Below are 22897 nucleotides of genomic sequence, written 5' to 3'. Positions count from 1 at the left end.
TCCACAATGGTCAAGAATCACCTTCCACTTACAGTTATCCCACTTTATTAATTTGTATCACATTAGTACCCAAGAGTTTAATGCATTCTGAAAATATAATACACTTAACATATGAAGGTAAGTGCAATAGGGATCAGAGGTAGAATCCTCGTCTTCCAGGCAGGAGATCCAGGTTGAATTCCACTATCATCCCAAAGTGGAGGCCTGCGTGCTATTAGGACGCTGAGCAGGTTTCAGTGGGGCTTCCACACTAAGATAGAACCTACTTCTGAAAACTCAGTTAGTGAAAACCCAGGAGGGATCACAATGGTCATGGGGATAGGCAACATTTCATTCCTTTGTGTGTGGGATCACCAGGAGTCAGGACCAACTTGATAGCAGCTAAGGACAAAAGCAACCTACAAAATTGTAACATCATTATTTTTAAATTGTTTCTACTTAATGACATTATTATCTAAAAATTTAAATCTGATTTCCAATCATTTCCCACTTTCTGCTTACCATTCCCCAATCCCTACACCCCCACACCCCTCAACCCCTCATCCCTCCACCCTCCACCCCCATTTTCCTCTTGCTTTCAAGTCAGCATTTTAATATTACCAAGAATTTGCATAACAAGACCTGTTTCCTCACTACCACATCAGCACAACTGCAGGCATATGTTTTTCTTTTACCAAAAAAGAAAACAGAGGGGGTGAAAAAAAAGCACCTCCATCAAAAATCATTAGAATATATCATCTCTCTTACCTGCAAGTGTAGTTTGTCCGCTTTCAATTTATTTTCCAATTTAAGCAATCTCTTTGCCTGTTCGGGTACATCCAGTTTCATTTTTATCATGCACTTAGTTTCCCGCACAACTTCCAAAATTTTGGGATCAAAATTAACAAGCAACTTCCCTGTTTCTGGATGTCGCACAAAAAGCGTGGCTTGTAAAGCTACAAAGAAATGATTGTTGGCATTACCTATTAAGGATGTCTTGGCTCCTTCCAATTCTGTTTACTTGTCTGTCACTCCCCCCTGGACTTCTGCAACGCAAAGGGAATAACTTTGGAAATGCCAAGTGCTAAGGCCTGGAGTCCTGGTGTGGCGCTGCAGGATAATGTGCTGGACCTCAAGGTCAATGTGAGCCTCAAGATCAGCAGTTCAAACCCACTAGCCACTCCTCGGAAACCCTATACAGGGTCTCTATAAGTCAGAATCGACTCGAGGGCACTTAACAAGAACAACAACAATAACAAGTAAGGCCTAGGTGTTGAGAGAGATAGGCACTAAGGCACAATACCTGACATACGGTTAGTGTTCACAAATTATCCGACAAATGAATGCTGAGTGTCAGAAGAGCCATAAAATCAGACCCAGAAAAATTAAAAATGGATCAACGGCAAACTACCTCTGTGCTACAGACTACAATACTTTTCTGGATGGGTCTAACAGATTACTACGGCATGTATTATTAGTTTATTTTTATGGATTGTGACGTAGCCCTGAGGGAGAGAGGTAGCAAGACCACTAATAATAGCAGGAAGTCTGCTCTAGGACCAACTGAATCTTTTCATTCCATGTGAATTACTATCTGAGATCTTTGCAAGAGCTATCAACTAGAGAGAAGGCCAATATTAACTGCCCAGTTTATTATTCTAAGTTCCTGTAGAGTTAAATATAGTCACTTCAATGCAACCCAAGAAACAATCCAGAGCAATGCATTCCTGATAGCCTATATTGATATGAGGAGTCCTGGTGTGGTGCTGCAAAATAAGCACTGGACTGCTAACCTCAAGGTCAGCAAATCAAACCCATTAGCCATCCCTTGGAAACCCTACACAGGATTGTTCTGAGTTGAAACTGACTTGAAAACACTTAACACAACAACATATTCATACAAAAGAACTGTCCTTTATATCTGGTAGCATAGTGGTTACGAATGGGACTGCTAACCTCACCACCGTCAGCAGTTCCAAAGTACCAGCAGTTCTGTGGGAAAAAGATGAGGATTTCTGCTCCTACAAAGATTTACAGCCTCGGAAACCCCACACAGGGTCAATATGAGTCAGAACCAACTCCAGGGCATACTACCACCACCATTTTACTTGTTACCACTTCTATGGACATCAATCCATTGTAATTAGTGTGTATTACTCAACCAGTAGGGTTCCTCCAAGAGGACAAACTCTCAGGAAACTTGATAAAATAGTTATTCTAAAGGCTATCTGATCTCTACTTATCTAACTTTAAGAAGTATATATGTAAAGAACCCCAAATAGCATGTCTGAAACTGTTCTTGGCACTTTTTGAAAGAATGCAGTATTATGGTTTAGAGAGCTGACTCAGGAACCATACAAACTACCCCTAGCCCGGCCTGAAATCTCAGCTCTGCTACTTACTAGTTTAATGACCTTGTCCAAGTCACTTACCTTCTTGGTGTCTCAGTTTTCCTCATCTGTAAAATGGGAATGATATATGTAAGTGCTTAGATAAAGCCTGTTGTTAAGTGCATAAAGTCGATTCCAACTCATAGCAACCCTGTATGGGGTTTCCAAGGAATGTTTTGTTAGTGGTGGTTGTGTACCGTGGAGTAGGTTCTGACTCATAGCGACCCTATGTAGGGTTTCTGAGGCTGTAAATCTTTACAGGAGCAGAAAACCTCATCTTTCTCCTGCAGAATGGCTGGTAATTTCAAACTGCTGGCCTTGATGTTAGCAGCCCAACTCGTAACCTCTACACTCCCAGAGCTCCTTCAGTGCTTATCCTATAGTGCCACACCAGGACTCCTAGCACATGGTAAACACTGTATAAATGTTAGCCATTATCAATATATAAAGAATACAAAGATGGAATACAGAGTGCATCCTTGGAATGTGGAAATTAAAGTGTGTCGATCAGAAAAATCAAGCAATAAGTGTCATGAGAGAGAATTTAGAGACAGAGTACTTGGGGGACATTGGAAGAGGCATTATTTTCTGCCAGGGAAAATAAGGAAGGGCTTTAAGAAGTAGGAAGTTATTGAGCTTGTTTTTTAACCTATGCAAATAAGAGGAGGGACAGCTGGGATAGAAAAACCAGCAGAAGAAAAAAAAAAAAAAAAAAACAAAATTAGAAAAGTAAGTGACATTGTAAGCAAAACAGTACATGCTCCTTCTTATTTCAATTGTTAAAAATTCTCCTCTGCCCTTTTCCGTAATGTGAACTTTAAGCCACTTTTGATGCATCATTGTTGAGCCATTAGCATATTTTCATTAGGATGCACTAGGTCGTATCCTACACACATCATCTGGAAAGAGCTGGCCTCTTAAAATCTCAACTAAGGTGTCAAGTGGGAACAAAATCCTGCAGAACTAAGAACCATCTCTTCCTCTACACCTCAGTATCACATACCCTCCTCTCCTCAGTGCCACTCAGACACAACCCTAAAACTCTTAATTCACTGGAACTCAAAACTGAAATGAAGTTCGGTTGTAGCAGAAGAAAGGAAGGGAAAGAGAGAGGGCAAGAAAAGAGTCATCTCCTCCCCTAATTGGAATTGAGTTTCAAATGTGCAACATGACAAAACTGAACATGAAAACTTTCATAAATCTATGGAGAGGTATTTATAAAGAGTTTCAGTGATATTGTTGCTGTTAAGTGCCATAGAGTCAGTTCAAACTCATAGTAACCTGTATGTGGTTTCTAACGAGCACCTGGTGGATTTGAACTACTGATTATGGGTTCATTGTTTATCCTACAGCACCACACAATATTGTGCCTCAGGAGAAAGTCACAATGGATATCAACTTTAAAGTCATGACCACTTTCGTTTATAAAATAAGAATATTATTAACAACCATAAACAAAGAAATAATTTTATCACCACCGAATCTAAATGTTAACGTCCAGAAGATTATGTAACAGGGAAGTAAACACATTTCCCAGAACCATGAACTCATTCAAAATCACCTAACACTCACGTTTGAGCCTTGTTACATAGTCATATACATACCATACTGCAACTGTGAAATCTCTCTGACCCAGGCTGTGTGATACACCACCTCAAACTCCACCAGAACGTAGGAAATCTTGTTATACTGGCGAATGACAGCTTTACCTTCTGGACTTGACAATATTTCAGAGTTTTTCTGGGTTTTAAGGGATTTAAAAAAAAAAAAAAGGATTTCTTTAAAAAGATTGCTGGCTGTTTTCATATCCAAATCATAATGCTGTTTATATTTAAAATTATCAAATAATTATACTACTAATTTAATTTTTTTTTTTTTTTTCTTCAGAGATGAGAACGGTCATACAAACTACAAACAGAAGAAGGGGAAGTTACCAGTAGAAGGGTAAGTTAGAAAAGGAAAGAAAGGATTTAAAAGGCTCTTAATACATATAAGGTGTTGAGAGACTCTTCTTCCCATTCTGTATCCCCTCCTCACTTTTCTGGACAAGATACATTGTCTAATTTTCCTTAAATTGTGATCTCCTGAATATCAGGGCAAATTCCTAAATCCCAGTTTAAAAAAAGAAAAAAGTGGTTATGCAAATATATCAAATGAAAACCAAATTTCTCTATATGAAAGTTGAAAGTTTTAGGTTTCAATCCGCATACGTCATACTGGACAAGTTCTTCTCTGCTGCTGAAAATCAGCAATCAAGTCTTCACCCTGGCTCTGGTGTCAGGCCCGAGCTTCAATTCATTCATTTATTTCTTAGAATTCAGAACAATGAACCAATGAGGGCGGCAAATGAAAACACCAGAAATGTAATATTTAAGATTTAGTAATAAAAGCACTTATAAGACTACTGTATTGTAACTATTTTGTCCTATACTTAGGCATAACACAACACCAACTAAACCACGTCTACTAAGTGATTCTGCCTCTTGAAAAAATAACAAAAAGACAAACTGGCCATTTGAGAATGTCAGCAGGGTCTAACACCATCCTAGTGTTTTTTAGAAATCTAATCATCTTAAGGATGTGGAAAATGAATATATTCTATTTATCCTAGGAGCTCAGGGGGTGCAGTGGTTAAGCAGCTTGGCAAGGCCAGTGGTTCGAGCCCACCAGCCACTCCATGGGAGAAAGATGTAGAAGTTTGCTTCCATAAAGATGTACAGCCTTGGAAACCCTTAAAGGCAGTTCTACGCTGTTCTATAAGGAGCCTTGTTAGCATAGTGGGTTACAGGTTGGGCTGCAAACAACAGGATCAGCAGTTCGAGCCCACCAGCTGCTCCACAGGACAAAGATGAGGCTTTCTGTTCCCACAAAGATTTACTTCTTTGGAAACCCTATACAAGGTCACTATGAGTCAGAACCGACTCCACGGCACATAACCACCACCACCAATGTCACCACCTATAAATCTACTATGAGTAGGAACTGACACAACAAAAGGTCTGCTTATTTGTTTGTCTTCTGGTATATTGCCTTAAGGAGCTCTGGTATTGTAGTGGTTATGAATCGGGCTGTGAGCCACAAGGTCAGCAGTTCGAACTACCAGCTCTTCCGTGGGAGAAAGATGAGGCTTTCTGCTCCCGTAAAGATTTCCAGCCTCAGAAACCCTTTACAGGGTCGCTATGAGTTGGAACTGACTCCACAGCACATAACAACAACAACAACAACAATACTGCCTTAGGTCTCAGTTCTTCATATAGGAATAGCTGAATAATCTTCACCTTCACTACATATATACATCAGCGACCTATGGGCCTGCAGATAGGGGTCCTGGTATTGCATTGTATAATAAAGCACTGGACTACAAGGTCAGCATTTCAAATCCAACAGCCACTACTTGGAAACCCTATACAAAGTCGCTATAAGTCAGAACCAACTTAACAACAACAACTACATGTGTCCATGGATAGAAACACTCACTAGACCAGTACTTTATTGCGTTCACAATTATTATTTTCAATCTTCCATCAAGTATCTTGGGCTATTAAGAGACATAAAAGTTTACGATTCACCCCCTTCGAGATAACTATAATTAAACTGGTTTATCTATCCATCACGAAAGAGCCAGTTTGGTCTAAGTCAACCATATTTATAAACTAAAATGTCTCTGTCCAGTAAAAGAATTGGCTCTAACTCCTTACTAAACACACATACTATAAGATAAAACATATTTCTTGTATGAAAATACCTATAATCCATACATTGCCATTCTAATTATAGACTTACAAAGAAATAGTTGATGGGTTCACTTATCCGGCGGTAGAGCTGTCTCACCCAAAGTATCTTTCCTGCTATCGGGGGCATGTTTCGAGCAAGAGGAGGGTCGTCTTTTTGAGAATGATAAAGCTGTAATTACAGATAGAGCTGGTGTTAATGTTTGAAATTCAGTGTAATGGCCAAAAATAGCTATATTTGTATCAATGCTTCTCTGTTATCCACATGTTTTATACACTGTATGTGGTCAGTAAATATAGTGATATATTTCAGAGATGATAACCTGAGGCTCAGAAAATGTTACTTACATTACACCACACTTCATTGTCTCTCCCCTTATTTCCTGTTACAGAGTCCTGGCGTGGTATTGAACTACAAGGTTGGTGGTTCAAGCCTCACCAGTTGCTCCTCGGAAACCCTATACTAGGGTCGCTATGGGTCGGAACCAACTCGATGGCACGTAACAACAACAACATTTCCTGCTACAGGTATTAATTTTTTTTCAGAAAAGGTTGTTTACTGAAGTGATTTACTCAAATAATTGAAGTAATTACGAAATCTCTCAGCTGGTCAGCTGGTATTCTCTGAATGTCGTCACTTCTGATGTCTTGTTGCCTTTGAGCACTATCTTTGCCCTGCCTTTCTTCTCTCAGGTCCTTTCCCCTGGTCCTCCTTTCTCTAATGACTACCCACATCCCTAGTCCTTGTCTCCACATGTAATATGCTGCCCTTCTGGCACCTATATTTTTTCCTACCTTATCTCAAATTTTAAGGCGATAATTCAAAAGAGGGAGTTCACAGCAACATTATATCTGCTATAATATTCTCCAGAGCCCACATTTTCCTACAAAAAATTCTAACAGAAATTAACCTGGGTACTGTGTTGAAAAGACAGCAATGAGGTGCAAATACAGCTGTCAGAGACAAACATGACCTTCCACATGTGAAGAGGCTTGTCAAAGATAATACTTCATTAGCAGTGGAAAGCTTGTCACGGATAATAATGACAAATACTTTTGGATTTTTTTTTCACTTTTTGCACTATTCCATTTAGGAGCTCTGGTAGCGTAGTGGTTACACATCGGGCTGCTATCCTCAGGGTCAGCAGTTCGAAACTACCAGTTCTGCGGGAGAAAGATGAGGCTTTCTGTTCCCATAAAGATTTACAGCCTCAGAAACTCTGTACAGGGTCTCTATGAGTCGGAACCGACTCCACAGAACATAACAACAACAACAACTATTCCATTTTAAAACACAGTACTTGCCTTCTTGGTAGCTTCAAGTTCAGCCACATAATAGTGAAGAATCCGCTCGATTGTGTGGTTTATTTCTACTTGAAGACAGGGAATGTTCAACTTCTGGAATCTGAAAGTAATTAAAGATTAAGTGTTTAAAAAGAAAATGATAAGTATACTATAGAATTGCTGACATACAAAATACACATTCATCCACTTGACAAATGTTCATACCAAGAATGATGTAGTGTAAACTCTCACTCAATTCGCAATAAAAACTTGTTTAAAAAAAGAATTAATATAGTGTGCCAGGGTACAACCATATACTAGACGGCTGTACCCCAGCCTTTGCTAGCCGATGATTATTATCTGATGGAAAAGGCAGATACCAACTGAGAGTTACAGAAATAATCATTTCAATCACAAGGGTGCTAGAGATACATAAAAAGGCTTCCCTAGAAAGTGACATTTAAACTGAGACTCAAAAGATGGGCAAGGAGGAACACGCTGACTGTACCTTTGCCAGGGTTGATGCTCCTTAATTCAAATAGTCACCATCAACATTGGTGTTGTTGTTAAATGCCTTCAAGTTGGCTCTGACTTATAGGTATTTGAACCGCTGACCTTACAGTTCAAACCGACCTTTCCATCCAGTGCATTATCCTGAGGGCCACACCGTCAGCTTAATGACTATCAAATATCATCATTTAGAGACTAAATGATGCACAGAGAGTATTAAAACCACAACTTTCTGATAATAAAATCAGTTGATCCCAGTATACTATAGATAAGGAGCTCTGGTAACGTAGTGGTTACGAATCAGGCTGTGAACCTTAAAGTCAGCAGTTCAAAATGACCAGCCACTCCACGGGAGAAAGATGAGGCTTTCTGCTCCTGTAAAGATTTACAGCCTTGGAAACCCTGTACAGGGTCGCTCTGGGTCGGAACCAACTCAAAGGCACTTAACAACAACAACATACTATAGATAGGACTCCTGGTATAGCACTGAAGAATAAGCACTGGACTTTGAACCACAAGTTTGACAGTTCAAACCTACCAGCTGATCCTCAGAAACCCTATACAGGGTATCTATGAGTCAGACCAGATACAACGCACTTAACAACAACAACAACAACATAGTATAGGTGGGGGGGGGGAGAAGGAGGAAGGGCAGGAAGAAGCAGGCAAGTGAAACAGAAAGCTAAAAGGAAAATAGAAGCAAAGGAACAGAGGTAGAGAAAGGAAGAAGGAAGAAAGGGTGAGTGAGAGTAAAAAAGAAGAAAGTGTGAAAGAAAGACAGAGGCAGAGACAAAGTCAGAAACAAAGAAAAAAGAGACACTGCCAGGACCGTACCGTCACTCATAAACATGATTTTATGTGTGTTTTGCCTTTTAATGATGTTCTCATGGAAATATAGAATAATGGAAAAGTCCGACCCAAACCTAAATCCGCTAGCTTTCTTCTATGAGTCCTGGCTCCTCCCTCAATTGGTGCTAGTCCAGCTTGTCCCTTAATTGGGGCCACCCTGTCCTTTGCAGAAGCATGCTCTCAGGAGTACAAGGAAAGGAAACAGCAGGAAGAAAGGCGCTAAGTGTTGCGATCTACCTCTCTTAGATAATTTTAAGAATCTTGTTCAGTAAGAGGGATTAAACATTATTTTTTACCTTTCCAGTAACACCTATGAAATTAACCTCAAACGTATTACATGGCTTTATGGAGATTGGGGAGATGGAGATGTGACATAATTTCATAATCTTATTTAAAGACTTCCTGCTACAAAAATAAAAGGGCAGTGAGATAGGTCCTACTATACGTCAAATTTTTACTAGTCTCTTTAGAGGTACTTGAAAGGTTAACATTCTTAAGTTTTAAAGTTTATGTGGGACAGAATTCCAAAACACTTGAAATTGCACTTTCAGATATGAAGCTATCCCATGCAGAAACTATACCGTTTAAATACTGTTACGGAGGTTTTTGTTTTGTTTTTTGAGTTTTTATTGTGAACTGAGTGATAGTTTACATGGGAGAGCATCAGCTTTACATTCATCCTACCATATTTCATTTCATTGCACTAATTACAATCACCTCCATGCATCATCATTCAACAGCATTTGCTCTGATTTTGTTTTTTCTGGATGTACACTGAAGCACCCAGGAATATACAACCAATCAAACAACCAAAGGGTATACCCTGCACGCCAGCCCCCTGGCCACCAGCACACAGCCCCTCTCCCTCCCTGAGTCTGGAGTCCCCAGTCGCTCCGTCTCTGAGGAGGTATTTTTAAGAGGTATTTATTTTACACTATAAATACCGTTGAAGAAGCTGAAGAGCCTGTTGAGAAGATAAGATTTTTCCAAAAGAACTGTTCATAAATGCCTGTATTTGTACCTAAAATGAAATATTGATATTTAAGTGATTATTGGTTTGGCAGACAATATTTCTAGATACATAGGTCGCTATGAGTCGGAACCGACTCCACGGCACAACACAACAACAACAACATTGGTACATGCTGTAACTATATCCAAGTATATAATAAACAAGAGCAAAATTATGTAGACTTAGCCACAACCAAGCACTTTTAGAACATGAATCATTAGACCTGGAGGCTTAGGATCATAATCACAGGGAACATCAAGGTAAATTAGCATAATATAGTCCACAAAAAGTTATAACCAATTTTTAGTACTAATGAGATTATTTAATCATTTCATGATTAATGATTTTCCTACAGAATCAAAATAACCTAAAACACATCTCCCATCTAGTCCTGCTCTGTCCAAGAATTTCTGGCAGCTCTCCATCAATGTACTGTTGCGATTGTTTTTGAACCATCTTCAGCAAAATTTTACTTACATGTGATATATGCTTGTTATTTTTTTATGGTTTCTGCTTTTCACTGGGTCATTGCTCTTTGGAATGGGCACAAATATGCATCTCTTTCTATCGGTTGGCCAGGTAGCTGCTTACCAAATTCCTTGATAAAATAGCCAAGTAATATCTCATACCAAGTTTCTTTGGGGTATTTAGAATTTTTAAGCATGTTGGTAGAGCAAGGTACAAACATCTGAGGCCATCTAAAGTATAAACACCATGCCCTCAGAAAACTCTTTGTCACACTAACAAAGAATAAGAAGTTTTTCCCAAGCCTCCTGTCATCCCAAGCAGTGAGCCCCAAATTCCAGGTATTCAACGAATGGGACTATAGCACTCTTTGCCAATTACTTTTCCTTTAGATCCATAGTGGTATGGATTACAATAGGTAGCACACCCCTAATCAAACACTGGAAAAGGAAGGAATATTAAAACACTGATACCTAAAACAATTTCGTTAAATGTTAAAAAGTTAATATGCCTTTTAAACTTACTGAAAGCTAAAATTTGTATCTATGAGCACAGTAAAGCTTTTATCTTACTTAATAATTTTTTAGTATTTACTAACACATCATAAAAACAATCAAGAGGTAATATGTTGCTTTTGAAAAGCAAAACAACTCCACTGCCATAAAGATTTAATTCCCAAAGCATTTTGAAATCAAACTTCACCTGGCCCACTTAGCCAAAACTAAAAGTAAGGACTAACTAGCTAATAAATAATATACCTTCATATCAAGGAGAAACTAAAAGCAAATCTAAAACTATGCAAAAAAAAAAAAGAAAGAATTATTGTAGAATGGTAGAATTTTAGGATATTTCTTAGGTAAACTGCCCAGATTCCCTATATTTAGGTAAATTGCCCAGATTACATAGTTTTTAAAGATGCTTAAGGGAGAAAAAAAAAATGAAAGGAGGCACTGAGTCACTGTTAGGAGTGATGAAAAAGTTTGGAAACAGACAGTGAGGATGGTTGGCCAGGGCCGTAATTAATTAAGGAATTAAAATAAATAAATTGAGACATATTAATCGAGGAATTAAATTAAATAAATGAGACATGGGGAAACCTGGGCATAGAAGAATTCATTGTTTTAGCAGAGCTACGATGAATTATTTTCTTTGCATGGCAAAGCCACAAAGTTATTTCTATGCACAGACCCCTAGTTAAATTTTTCTCTTGTTAAATCATTCTCTGATTTATTCATGATTTTATTAGTATCCCTTTTTACTTTAGATCTTTGACTCTCCTACACTTTAGTATATTTTTATTAAAAGTTAGAAGCCACACATTAGCTACATTTTATTCTACTTGTAATCTTAGGTAGTTTTAATACTTATATTAACAATGTTCTTAAGACTGCTAGGAGACAGGATTTGTCAATTGAATTACTACCAACTTAGGTTTAGTGATTGTAAACATTCTTCCTTGTAGCTTTAGTTTAAGGCAATAAAGAATCCCACAGCCATAAATAAGGGCTGTGGGTACAAGAATTTCTAAAAACATTTAGACTATAGATAAAGGCTATGGGTATATACAGAAATTAAATAAAAAGTCTGACTTAGACGTTCTTAAATTAATAATCAGTAAATTAGAGAAGTTGTTTTTCATAGCCTCAGTTTCCCTGATAAGTGATGTTTTTGTAGGCTATAAACAGATAGTGTATGGAAGAAGTTAATGGAGAGTTAATTGCACTCAACAACTAAAATTAACAAGACTTAACAGACAAAGGTTAAGAAATATGTGAAGGTTACATTGCTTCTCAGAGAAAAGAATAGATTTATGTCAGAGCAAATATATAACTAAAAGGTTTCAAGGCGCCTGAATGTCTCCTATGCCTTGAGATAATGTCTTTGCTGTAACTTCTCATCCCTGTTGTAAATTTAAGAATTGTAAACCATGAGGAATGTGCCCCAAGATAGATTGTATTTTGATGTCATTGATTACTATGAAAGCAGTGTTTTTGGTAATGGTATATAAGGGGGTTGTAAGTTAGAATAAGTAAGTAGAGGTAAGTAAGAATAGAGGCAAGAAGTAGAAGTAAGCAGAAGTAGAAGCAAGAAGTAGAGGGAAGAGTAAGTAGAGGAAAGTAGAAGGAGACAAGAATGGACGGAGGATAGAGGGAGTAATGTAGAGAAGAAGGGAGGGGAAGCTAGTAAAGAAGTGGAAGAGATGAGCAGGAGAGGAAAGAATGAAAGCAGGAGCAGGGGAAGGGAGAGAAGCAGAAGAGATGAGCAGGAGAGCAGGAGAGAAAAGATTGAGCAGGAGGGTAAAAAATGAGCAGGGCAGTAAAGAATGAGAGAAGTAGAGTAGTATAGATATGAGAAGAATAAAGCATGTAATAATAAGATTTTGAATTTATCATGACCCATGACTCCATGTAATCCCTTATCGCCGACCCCACACACATCTTCGGACAAAAACCTGAAATAAGTATGCCGGGGTTGGCTCTTGGCAGATGGTTGCACAGTGAATGTAATTAATTTCACTGAATTGTACATGCAAAAGTGTGAACATGGCGAATGTTTTGTTATATACATATATATACTTCTTGTGTGCCAACAAGTCAGTGCTAACCCACAGTGATCCTATATGAGAGTGAAGTGCCCCATAGGGTTTCCTAGGTTGGAATCTTTATAGAGTCTTTTCTACTGTGGAGCATCCACAGGTGTTAGCAACAGAGAAAGAACTTAACCACTGCATCACCACATCACTATATATAGATTTATATCACAATAAAAAAGAAAAAGAAAATGCCCCTTATGGCCAGATTCTCAAGCTCTGAAAGTGTACTGATTATATTCTTGCCTTTTGCTGTGTCTCCAGGGCATTCTGCAGCAAAGAGGAGGCCATCCTCTGGGACTCTGCATGGGTCTACAGAAGTTTCCAGCAAGAGAGTAACTGAACTGAGGTCATGTAACCCCAAAAAGTGAGAGAGAAATATGTGTCAGCCTCACCTGACGTATTCTCTACAATTTCCCTTCATCCCTCTGGTGCTCAGAGGATGAGGGTCATGTCGGAGCTATCCTCTATAGTTGCAAAGAGAATGTGGATTTACAGGGCAGGGGCCAAAGGAAGAATGAGCCACTTTCCTTGTCTGTTCTCAAATATTTTCATACTTAAAACAAAGAATAAGGATTGCATACGCTGTCTCAGACTGGAACAATGACATTGGTTATTTGGCACAATAAAACTTGAACACAGATTTTAATATAAATTTAAAATGAGCCCTAACTACTACAGTCACCCTTTGGGCTTCTGGTTATTCACTGCTGTCTATTCTTGAATATCCTCATTTTTCTTTCTTTTTTTTTTTTTTAAATGGAAAATATTTTTGTGAATTAGTTAAAAAATTATGCACACTGGCGATTTTTTTCCCAGCAATTTGCAAGAGTAACTGACAATAAAGAGAATAGTAAGTATCTCAATTTCCAGCACGAATGACAACATTTCAACTTTACCACATGACAGTACATATAATTACTTACCTCTAAACCACTGATTTTAGCCATGAACTCTAAGAAATCTGTTTCAAATTCTGTCCTTCTTGGATCCAGAATTTCATATTGCTTTTTCTTAACTCCTTGATATATGTTTTTAAATTTTATTGCCATAATATCTATTCCCTCTATGGTAGAATTATTCAAGGCTGAATATGTTTGCACAATAGTTATCATCTCTGTAATCTTAAAAAGAAAAGTAATATTTTATTTTAAAAATCAGATATTAACATTCTTCCCAGAGTCTAAGCTCTTAACAACAATTGATTGTAAAGACAGATCAATAGGTAGACCCTAGATTCATTTAGTTAAAACCAATCTGAGGAGATACTAGAATACAAATTTCTGTCCTCTCTCATTACTAATTTTACACTATTTAAAATAGATGATGTTCTGTCATATCCAGATACAGTTCACAACTCCTTCTTTCAGAATGTAATCACATTGTCTTTCAAGAAAGACAGAGGGAGAGAGACTTGAATAAAAAGTCTTTGCAAATATCTAAACAGACAATCATTTCACTGGATTCAAAAGCTATACCATTCTTCTTGGCCCTAACTGTATTCTCATGCATAAAGCTAAGCACAAATCCACATTTGTTCTCCATCTAGCACCTACAAGGAGCTCTGGTGATGACCTGATCTTAGATAGATTACCACCTAAAAAATGTATGGGACTACTCGAGATCGGAAGCACTAGATGGTGCCCCACTATCACAATCAACCATCCTGATTGGGATCACAATAGATCTGGGGCCAGAGTGAGAAGAAAATGTAGAACAAAATTCAAATTATATTATAGGAGCCCAGCCTTGCTGGTCTGATAGAGACTGATGGTATTCCTGATACTAGAACTCTTGTTGGTGGTGGTTTTAAATGACGTCGAGTCAATTCCAACTTATAGCAACTCTGTACAGGGTTTCCTAGGAAGCTGGTAATTTTGAACAGTCAGCCTTGCATTCCAAGTGACACAACCTTGCAGTCCAATGCTTTATCCCACAACACCACACCAAGACTTCTTAGATACCCTTCAAACCAGATCCAAACTCTATGAATCACTGTTTAACCAAACAATAAACAGACTTATAAAGTGAAAAATAGTGCTGACAAGGAACATAATTCTCAGAACAAGAATCCTAGGTAATCCTCATATGAACATATTTTATTTCTAAAATGGATGTGTCAACACTATCTCCTTCAAAATGAACTGTCATATCCATAAGCTACCCAGTTCTTTACTCTTCTCATCAGTGACCCCCATTTTTATTCCTGCTTTGGAAAATAATGCTCAAAGCCTGACCCTCTTGTCTGATGGTCAGACAAAGAGTAAATCTGGTCTTAGGGAAAGCCACCAAATACTACATGCCATGAAGGCAACACAACTGATCCTTCCACACAGTCAGCAGAATTCCCATAACATTCCTGCATGTGTCAATCCAGAACAGTCATTTTCAGAGCAACTACCGTTGTCACTCCGATATTCTCACTTAAAAAAACTACTGTCATCTTAGAAGCCAGGAGATACAGACCACTCAGGTGTTTACAACATGCCTATGTGTTCTATATAAGCATGGCAAATAAATGGAGGCCATGATTGATTACCATGACTGGCTTCTATGTTGCTGAGAGGCTTGAATATGTATATGGGGATAGGAAGGGAAGGCTAACTTTGAAAGATCAAACATGGGACTGACCAACACCTTCCTTTATTTTGTGGGACAATTCTTAAATGGGGCCTTAGTAATTTGACCCATGCCAATACTCGTATAACTGAACACTTGCCCCTAAATAAAATCCTCATTGCTTACACACTCACACAACACACACATCCATATAATGGTTTCTTAGATATGACACCCAAAAGTAAAAACAACAAACAAAAACAGGTAAACTGGACTACATCAAATTTAAAATGCTAGTGCTTCAATTAGGAGCTCTGGTAGCGTAGTGGTTATGAATAGGGCTGCGAGCCGCAAGGTCAGCAGTTCGAAACTACCAGCGGTTCCGTGGGAAAAAGATGAGGCGTTCTGCTCCCGTAAAGATTAACAGCCTCGGAAACCCTGTGCAGGGTCACTATGAGTCGGAACCGACTCCACGGCACATAACACAACAACAAAGTGCTTCAATGGACACCATAAAGGAATGACAACTTACAAAATGAGAGAAAATTTTAGCAAACCACATATCTAATGTGTATCCAGAATATATTATTCTTATATATTCTTCTTTTTATTACTAAGTTATAACATCCTTATAACTTAGTAATAAAAAGAAGCACCCAATTAAAATAATACTCAGATATCCAACTAAAATCTTACATAGCTAGTGGTTCTATGAAGTTTCTTTGGGACACCATATGGCTGTTCCTCATATGGTTAAAAATGGCTTCCAAGGAACCTCTTGTATGGGTTACCCTATAACTCCTGAGAAAAATACCACTGCTCCCCAGCCAGTCCCAATAAACAAAGCAAAAGTCAGGAGTTTCTAAATCATGCCTGCTCAACAAAGGCATTCACCCAATGTTTATGTATAATGGTATATATATATGTTGTTGTTGTTGTTATTGTTATGTGCCGTCCAGTCAGTTCCAACTCATAGCAACCCTGTATAGGGTTCCCAGAGAGCAGCTGGTGGGTCTGAACTGCTGTGGTTCAAAGCTCAGTGCTGATCTTACAGCGCCCCGCCAGGAGTCCATAATGGTCAACAGTTCGAAACTACCAGCGGTTCCACGGGAGAAAGATGAGGCGGTCTGCTCCCGTAAAGATTTACAGCCTCAGAAACCCTGTGTGTAGGGTTGCTAAGATTCGGAACCGACTCCACAGCACATAACAACAACAACAACAAATAAGAGAAGGTGCCTATAGCACTCAGGCATTCCACACTAGGGTGGTCTGCCAGGTACAGGCACACCTCACAGATATTGTGGGTTCGGTTCCAGACTACTGCAGTAAAGCGAGTATCGCTTTAAAGGGAGTCACACAACTTTTTTGGTCTCTCAGTGCATATAAAAGTTATGTTTACACTGTAGTCTATATTAAGCAGTTATGAATAAGTCTGAAATATTGTGAGAATTACCCAAATGGGACACAGAGACACATTCTGTGAGCATATTCTGTTGGGAAAATGGCTCCAATAGACTTGCTCAAGGCAAGCTGCTACAAACCTTCAATTGTAAAGTACACAACATGTGCAAAGAGCAAGAAAGCAAAACGAAATAAGAAGAGGTTTGCCTGCTCTGTATGTATTTCAGCCTAGTAAATAGTTAAAAGCATGTTTTTAAGTTCAAGTTCCATAAGTGGAGGTAGAATTGAGATCTCAAGAGTGGTAAGAGTTAATCATCGTTTTGTGTTGACTGGCAGAGGACAGTAACTAGGAATAAAAATTTCTTAAAATTATAATAAGATGCAATGATCTATAAGACCAGATGAGACAAGAACTGGACCAATAAGTACCAACAGCGCTATGTAAAGTATGAAACAATCAAACAGATGTGGAGGGGGTACTCTGACATAATGCTTACCTTCTCTAGTCTTTTACAGAATGCTTCAAATTTCCCAAATATATACATTTCTGAAACCTCAAAAGATTTTTCTCCTGAGGATTCTAAAATCTGTTTTCTTGTTCTGTGGAAAGACGTCTGATACTCCTTGAACAGAAAAATGCAATCCTACAAGAAGATTAAAATAACAGAGGGCAGGGTGGGGAAGAGGGTGGTGAGACTTTTTTTTTTCAGAAGTCAAAAATGTTTTCGTTAGAGAGAACCAGGGTCTAAGTCAAGCTGGTCCTTTAACAGGCTCCTTTGATTAAAAATTCCAGTCCTCTGCCTACACATTGAAGGGTTAGTGTAAATCAATATACAGCAGTTTTCACTTTTACATTATATTTCCATTGGTCGGGTTGAACCGCAAGGTCAAGTGGTTCAAGCTCACCAGCCACTCCTTGGAAACCCTATAGAGGCTCGCTATGAGTTGGAACAGACTCAATGGCACTTAACAACATCAACAAGTTGATTTTTGCCCCAGGTATATTTTAGAAAACCTAAAAATGTCATCTATCATGCTAATGGAAGTCTTGGTATAGCGCAGTAGGATAAGCACTCAACCTCACCAGCCGCTCCTCAAAATCCCTTTACAGGGTCGACATGAGTCAGAAGCAACTCAATGGCACTTAACAGCAACAGCAGTCATACTACAAACATATTAAAAAGAAAAATCCTGTATCTCAGAAAAAATGTTTCAAATCTCATCATATTTTTTTTTAATCATAGAACTAAATCTAGGAAATATTGTTGTTAGGTGCTGTTGAGTTGATTCTGACTCATAGTGACTCAGGGTTTCTAAGGTTCAGCTGGTGGGTTTGAACTGCTGACCCTGTGGTTCACAGTTCCATGCTGATCCTACAGCACCACACTGCCTTAATCTGATCAAAAACATGTGTTAAACCTTCCAACACATCAAATTAAGTGGGGAAATGCTAAAAAAGCATTCTCCTCTAAAATAGCATCCAAATCAGGATGCCAATAGCACTACTTCTACTAAATAATGGACAGTCCATTATTATATCCAATGTAAAAAGGCAAGAGGAAAACAGTATCACTATCGTCTGGAATGAGAGGTGGACCCAAAGAACATGGACTGGCACACGAGATGTCTTGTACAGACAGGCAGTCCTGGAGAAGATGAGCACTACACATCAGCAGACGATTAATCAAGTGCATTTGATGTTCTCACAGGCCTCTGAAACATGTTTACTTCAGAGTTACTTTGTAAATGAATGAGGAAAGTAAAATTAGGCCAGACAGTGAAAGCTTTCTGTATACAAACCTGAATTTTCTTTAGTACAACTGGTGTCTCCTGATCCCATACGTGGTTTATCCCTCCATCGGTAATATATGCTTTACATGCTGTCACCATTTGATTTGTGACCTAAAATAAACACAAGTTCAAAGAAGATCAAATTTACTGAAGGTGGGTTTTTCTTTCTTTCTTTTTTTTTTTATGTCTTATTGTGAATTATATGATAGTTTACATGGGGAAACTTTAGTTTTACATTCATTCCATCGTATATCATCTCCATGCCATGGTTCCAATCCCCTCCATGCATCATCAACCACCCAAAGGGTATATCCCAGAAACCCGCTCCCTACACTTCCCCCTCTTCCCCCCAGTTTTCGGCCCACAGGTTTTTCTTTTTTTAAATCACAGGCATAGAAATATTGTTATAGCCTAAATTGCATCCCCCGTAAAATATGTGTCAACTTGGCTGGGTCATGATTCTTGTGGTTTGGCAATGATGTAATGTGACAGTTACAGGGTTCCCCGTGATGTGATCTGATGTGAAAAACCAATAAGAGGATTAAATGTGAGCTACAAAACCCTTAATCTCATCACAACCCTGATCCAATGTAAGGGAATTTCTCAGGGCATGGCCAGCAATATCTTTTATCTTGCAAAGAGAAGTGATCAGGGAAAGGACAGATGAGAAGCTTAGGGGGCAGCAAGTTTGTGTTAACAATGGTGGATTACACTGGAACTGGACAGAGAGAACAGTTATACAATTTGAAGAATGTCAACAGTGTCGTGGGTTTGTATTTGTAGAATTTGTTGGAATGGTGTGTCCTTTGCTTTGCAAATATTTTCAAGCATATAAATAATAAAATTAGAAGTAGAAGTGGAAGTTAGATCAAAGGGAGAGAGTAAATTGAACTGAGTGGATAAGAAGTGATCAAAAGCCAAAAGAGGGCAATTTCCCAGAAATAAATAGAGATGGAAATCTTTGTAAAATGATCCACGTCACTTTGCAATTTTAGAACTTCAGGGATAAAGAGAAAATCCTATCTTGTAGAATAAAAGAGGTTACCTAAAAAAAAATAATAATCAGCTTAGCATCAAAACTTCTAATCAACAATACGAGACAGTAGACAACGACTGGACCATATCGTCAAAATTCCAGGAGAAAAACATGTTGAACTTAGAACCCCAGTCAAACCAGCATTTGAGTGGAAGAGCAAAATAAAGTTTTCCAGGCATGCTAGAAGTTAGGAAGTTCTCCACCCACAGACCCTCTCTTAAAAAATCCTTGAGATTTTTAACCCCCGCAAAAGAAGCAGTGAATTCTAGAGCAAGAAAGATGTAGAGATCACAAAGAGCACTGACCAAAGAAACTAGCAGTAGCTAGATTCTAACCTGAGTACTGTTTAAGTCACAATGTTGAAGAATGTTGAGAGTAATATGGAACTAAAAATATTATCAATGTGGGACCTATATAGGAAGAAGGAGAGAGACAGGTGAAAGGAAAGAATCCTGAGGGATTGTCTTGTTCAGGACACAGATTCTGATTAAATCTATACTTGGATTTTTTTAAAGAATTTAAATGTGACTATTAATACATATATTTATGTACTGCTTGAATCATTTACAAAAGAAATATATTCATGTGTTTCTTAAGTGGTTTTTTTTAAAGGATTTAAAATAATGAACCATATGGCAAATAAAGGAAGAATTTACACAAGCTACAGTACAGTCGCTGGAGAAGGATATCATGCTTGGCAAGATGGAGGGTCAGAGAAAAAGAGGAAGACCCCCAACAAGATGGATTGGCCAGGTGGCAGCATTGATGGTCTCAAGTGTGGCAGTGGTAGTGTGGACATTGTTTCATTCTGCTGTGCATGGGGTCGTTATGACTCGGTTCCAACTTGATGGCACCTAACAACAACAACAACAACAACAACACAGTACTGGTGGAATGGCTAAAGAACCGGTGTGAATTATGAAGACAATCCTTGCGTCTTAATCAGAATCAAAACTGTTTAGAATGAATAAATTAGAAAGTTGCCAGCTATATTTAAACAAGAAATCTTGGGGCTTTCCTCTGACACAAAGTGCCAGCCACCACTACAATTAAGCAAAATGGATTCCAGTCAATGCCTTTCTTTTCCCATATGCTGGAAGTACTAAAATTCAGAAGTCTGAGAGGACCCATACTTCATAATTCTGCTCCTTGCCTCCGATGGGAAGAACTGTTCATTTTCCACAATTTGACACATGTGATAGTTCTTGAAAACCTACCTTGATAAACAGCGAGGTCATTCTCTCTGAAGTATTATAATACCTTGACACACTATGAATCATTCTGATGGCATTAATCAAATTTTGTATTCCATGTGCCATGGAAACCTAGGATTAAAATATACTAAGTGAATCATATCATAGGTCTGGTTTTAATAACCAATATTCTGTAATATGCAAAGCTCTGAGTATACAAAAAGTAGTATGACATCTTAATCTTAAATCACATTTTACCATGTGCAATATGCTGTTATAGATTGGATCCTGAATAGAAGAAGAACATTAGTTTTGACACTATTACTCTCAGTCTTACACCAGAGAATATAAAAGTAAATGTAAAAAGCTCAACAACAAAATATTGGAAATAAAGAAAATCTGTAGCAAGAGCAATTGAACAAAGTTTTCTAAATTACTACAATGAAAATACTGCAAGAATGAAAAGATTTGAAAATTATATGTATTTGAACAAGTCCTTTGAATCAATATGCTGAAATTAGTATGCCTTGAAATTTAGAGGTCTTGCTAATAAGAAGCACTGTATCTTTTTTCCAAGTTTATTATACTGAAATACTTTGAGTCTATAGAAAAATACAGAAAATAACATAATGACCACTTATGCTCATCACTAGATTTGACAAATGTGCTAATTTTGCTAGATTTACTTAATTTATTATTTTTTTTACATCAAAAGATACTTGCAGTCAGTCTTTGTACAATAGACTTTGGGCTTTTTGTTTTTGCTTTTTGTTAACTGCTGTTGAGTTGGTTCCAACTCATAGCGACCCAGTATAGGGTTTCCAAGAGCAGCTGGTGCATTTGAACTGCCAACCTGTGGTCTGCAATCTAGCGCTGACCCTACAGTGCCACACCAGGAATCTGTTGTTGTTGTTGTTAGGTTCCATCAAATTGGTACCAACTCATAGTGACCCTATGCACAGCAGAATGAAACACTGCCCGATCCTGGGCCAACCTCACTATTGTTGCCACACTTGAGTCCATCAATGCTGCCACCTGGCCAATCCATCTCACTGGAGGGGCTTCCTCTTTTCCTCTGACCCTCCACCCTTCCAAACATGATAACCTTTCTCCAGTGACTGGCCCCTCCTGACAATATGTCTGAAGTATAAGAGATGAAGTTTCTAGACATACAGTATATGTGCACTTAATATTTGCATCTTCAACTCTTCTGAGTAATCCTACATGCCTATCACATGTGACAATTCTAATTTTTCTTACATGAAAATTTAATTGCCCATGTTGTAAAGGTGGGGAATCAAGTCATTGTATTAGTGAGTAAACAAGCCATGGCCCCATTTCTCTATCAACCCACAAGTAGGTTGTCTTTATTCACAGTCATGGGAAACACCTAAAAGGTGATATAAAACTTCATGTAAAATAAATGAAACACATATGCAGTTCATGATACTAGGAGTAGAAAGGAGGAGACAGTAAAGTTTAAGAAAGTCATAATACTTAGAAAAAAAAATAAATCAATCAACAATAATAGAAGTTTTAGAAAAACTAAAGACCACCATCTCTTTATGGAATCAATAAATAAAAATGCTCTGCCCTGGCTTCCTATCCTCTTCCATGACATTCCCTGATGGACAAAGGACATGGCAGTATGAACAACACCTGCCCAAGACTGTCGCCCCATACCTTTTCCTCCCACCACATTACACACTTGGACTATAGATGCTCTTTTGTGATGGTTTTCAACTGCTTCTACATCTCTCTTATCTCCAAATCTAGGTGATTGAACATATCTTTCCTTTTCCCTGACTCGAGGATAGACCTTTGTCTCTAGGATGGAACATCATTGCTGACTGATTCAGATGGAACTTGACTGAAAGCAGAGTGTACCAACAAGATGTTTAGTTGTGTTTTATTGGCTATGCAAAGGCTTTGACTATGTGAATCATAACAAACTATGGATAACACTGCAAAGAATGGGAATTTCAGAACATTTAATAGTGCTCATATAAGCATAGTGGTTACGAATCGGGCTGCGAACCTTAAGGTCAGCGGTTCGAAACTACCAGCTGCTCCACGGGAGAAAGATGAGGCTTTCTACTCCTGTAAA

The 22897-nt window shown here is 38.3% G+C and overlaps 1 protein-coding gene across 2 annotated transcripts in view; it reads right to left on the bottom strand.

Annotated features, from left to right (window-relative positions):
- The window catches only part of DNAH8 (dynein, axonemal, heavy chain 8), a 391134-nt gene that overhangs the window by 335092 nt on the left and 33145 nt on the right, over positions 1 to 22897 (bottom strand). For both annotated transcript variants that reach the window (XM_006860428.1, XM_006860427.1), the window contains 9 exons: positions 20815 to 20922; positions 18571 to 18672; positions 17268 to 17414; positions 13737 to 13934; positions 9688 to 9764; positions 7406 to 7505; positions 6153 to 6272; positions 3974 to 4109; positions 748 to 935 (listed from right to left, as the gene is read on the bottom strand). In XM_006860428.1, the coding sequence (XP_006860490.1) occupies positions 748 to 935; positions 3974 to 4109; positions 6153 to 6272; positions 7406 to 7505; positions 9688 to 9764; positions 13737 to 13934; positions 17268 to 17414; positions 18571 to 18672; positions 20815 to 20922 (1176 nt within the window). The remainder of the gene's footprint in view (positions 1 to 747; positions 936 to 3973; positions 4110 to 6152; positions 6273 to 7405; positions 7506 to 9687; positions 9765 to 13736; positions 13935 to 17267; positions 17415 to 18570; positions 18673 to 20814; positions 20923 to 22897) is intronic.

Source organism: Chrysochloris asiatica, unplaced genomic scaffold (assembly GCF_000296735.1).
Source record: "Chrysochloris asiatica unplaced genomic scaffold, ChrAsi1.0 scaffold00038, whole genome shotgun sequence".
NCBI classification, from domain to species: domain Eukaryota; kingdom Metazoa; phylum Chordata; class Mammalia; order Afrosoricida; family Chrysochloridae; genus Chrysochloris; species Chrysochloris asiatica.
The sequence above is the reverse complement of the archived record's forward strand: the minus strand, read 5'-3'. Positions and strand labels throughout refer to the sequence as shown.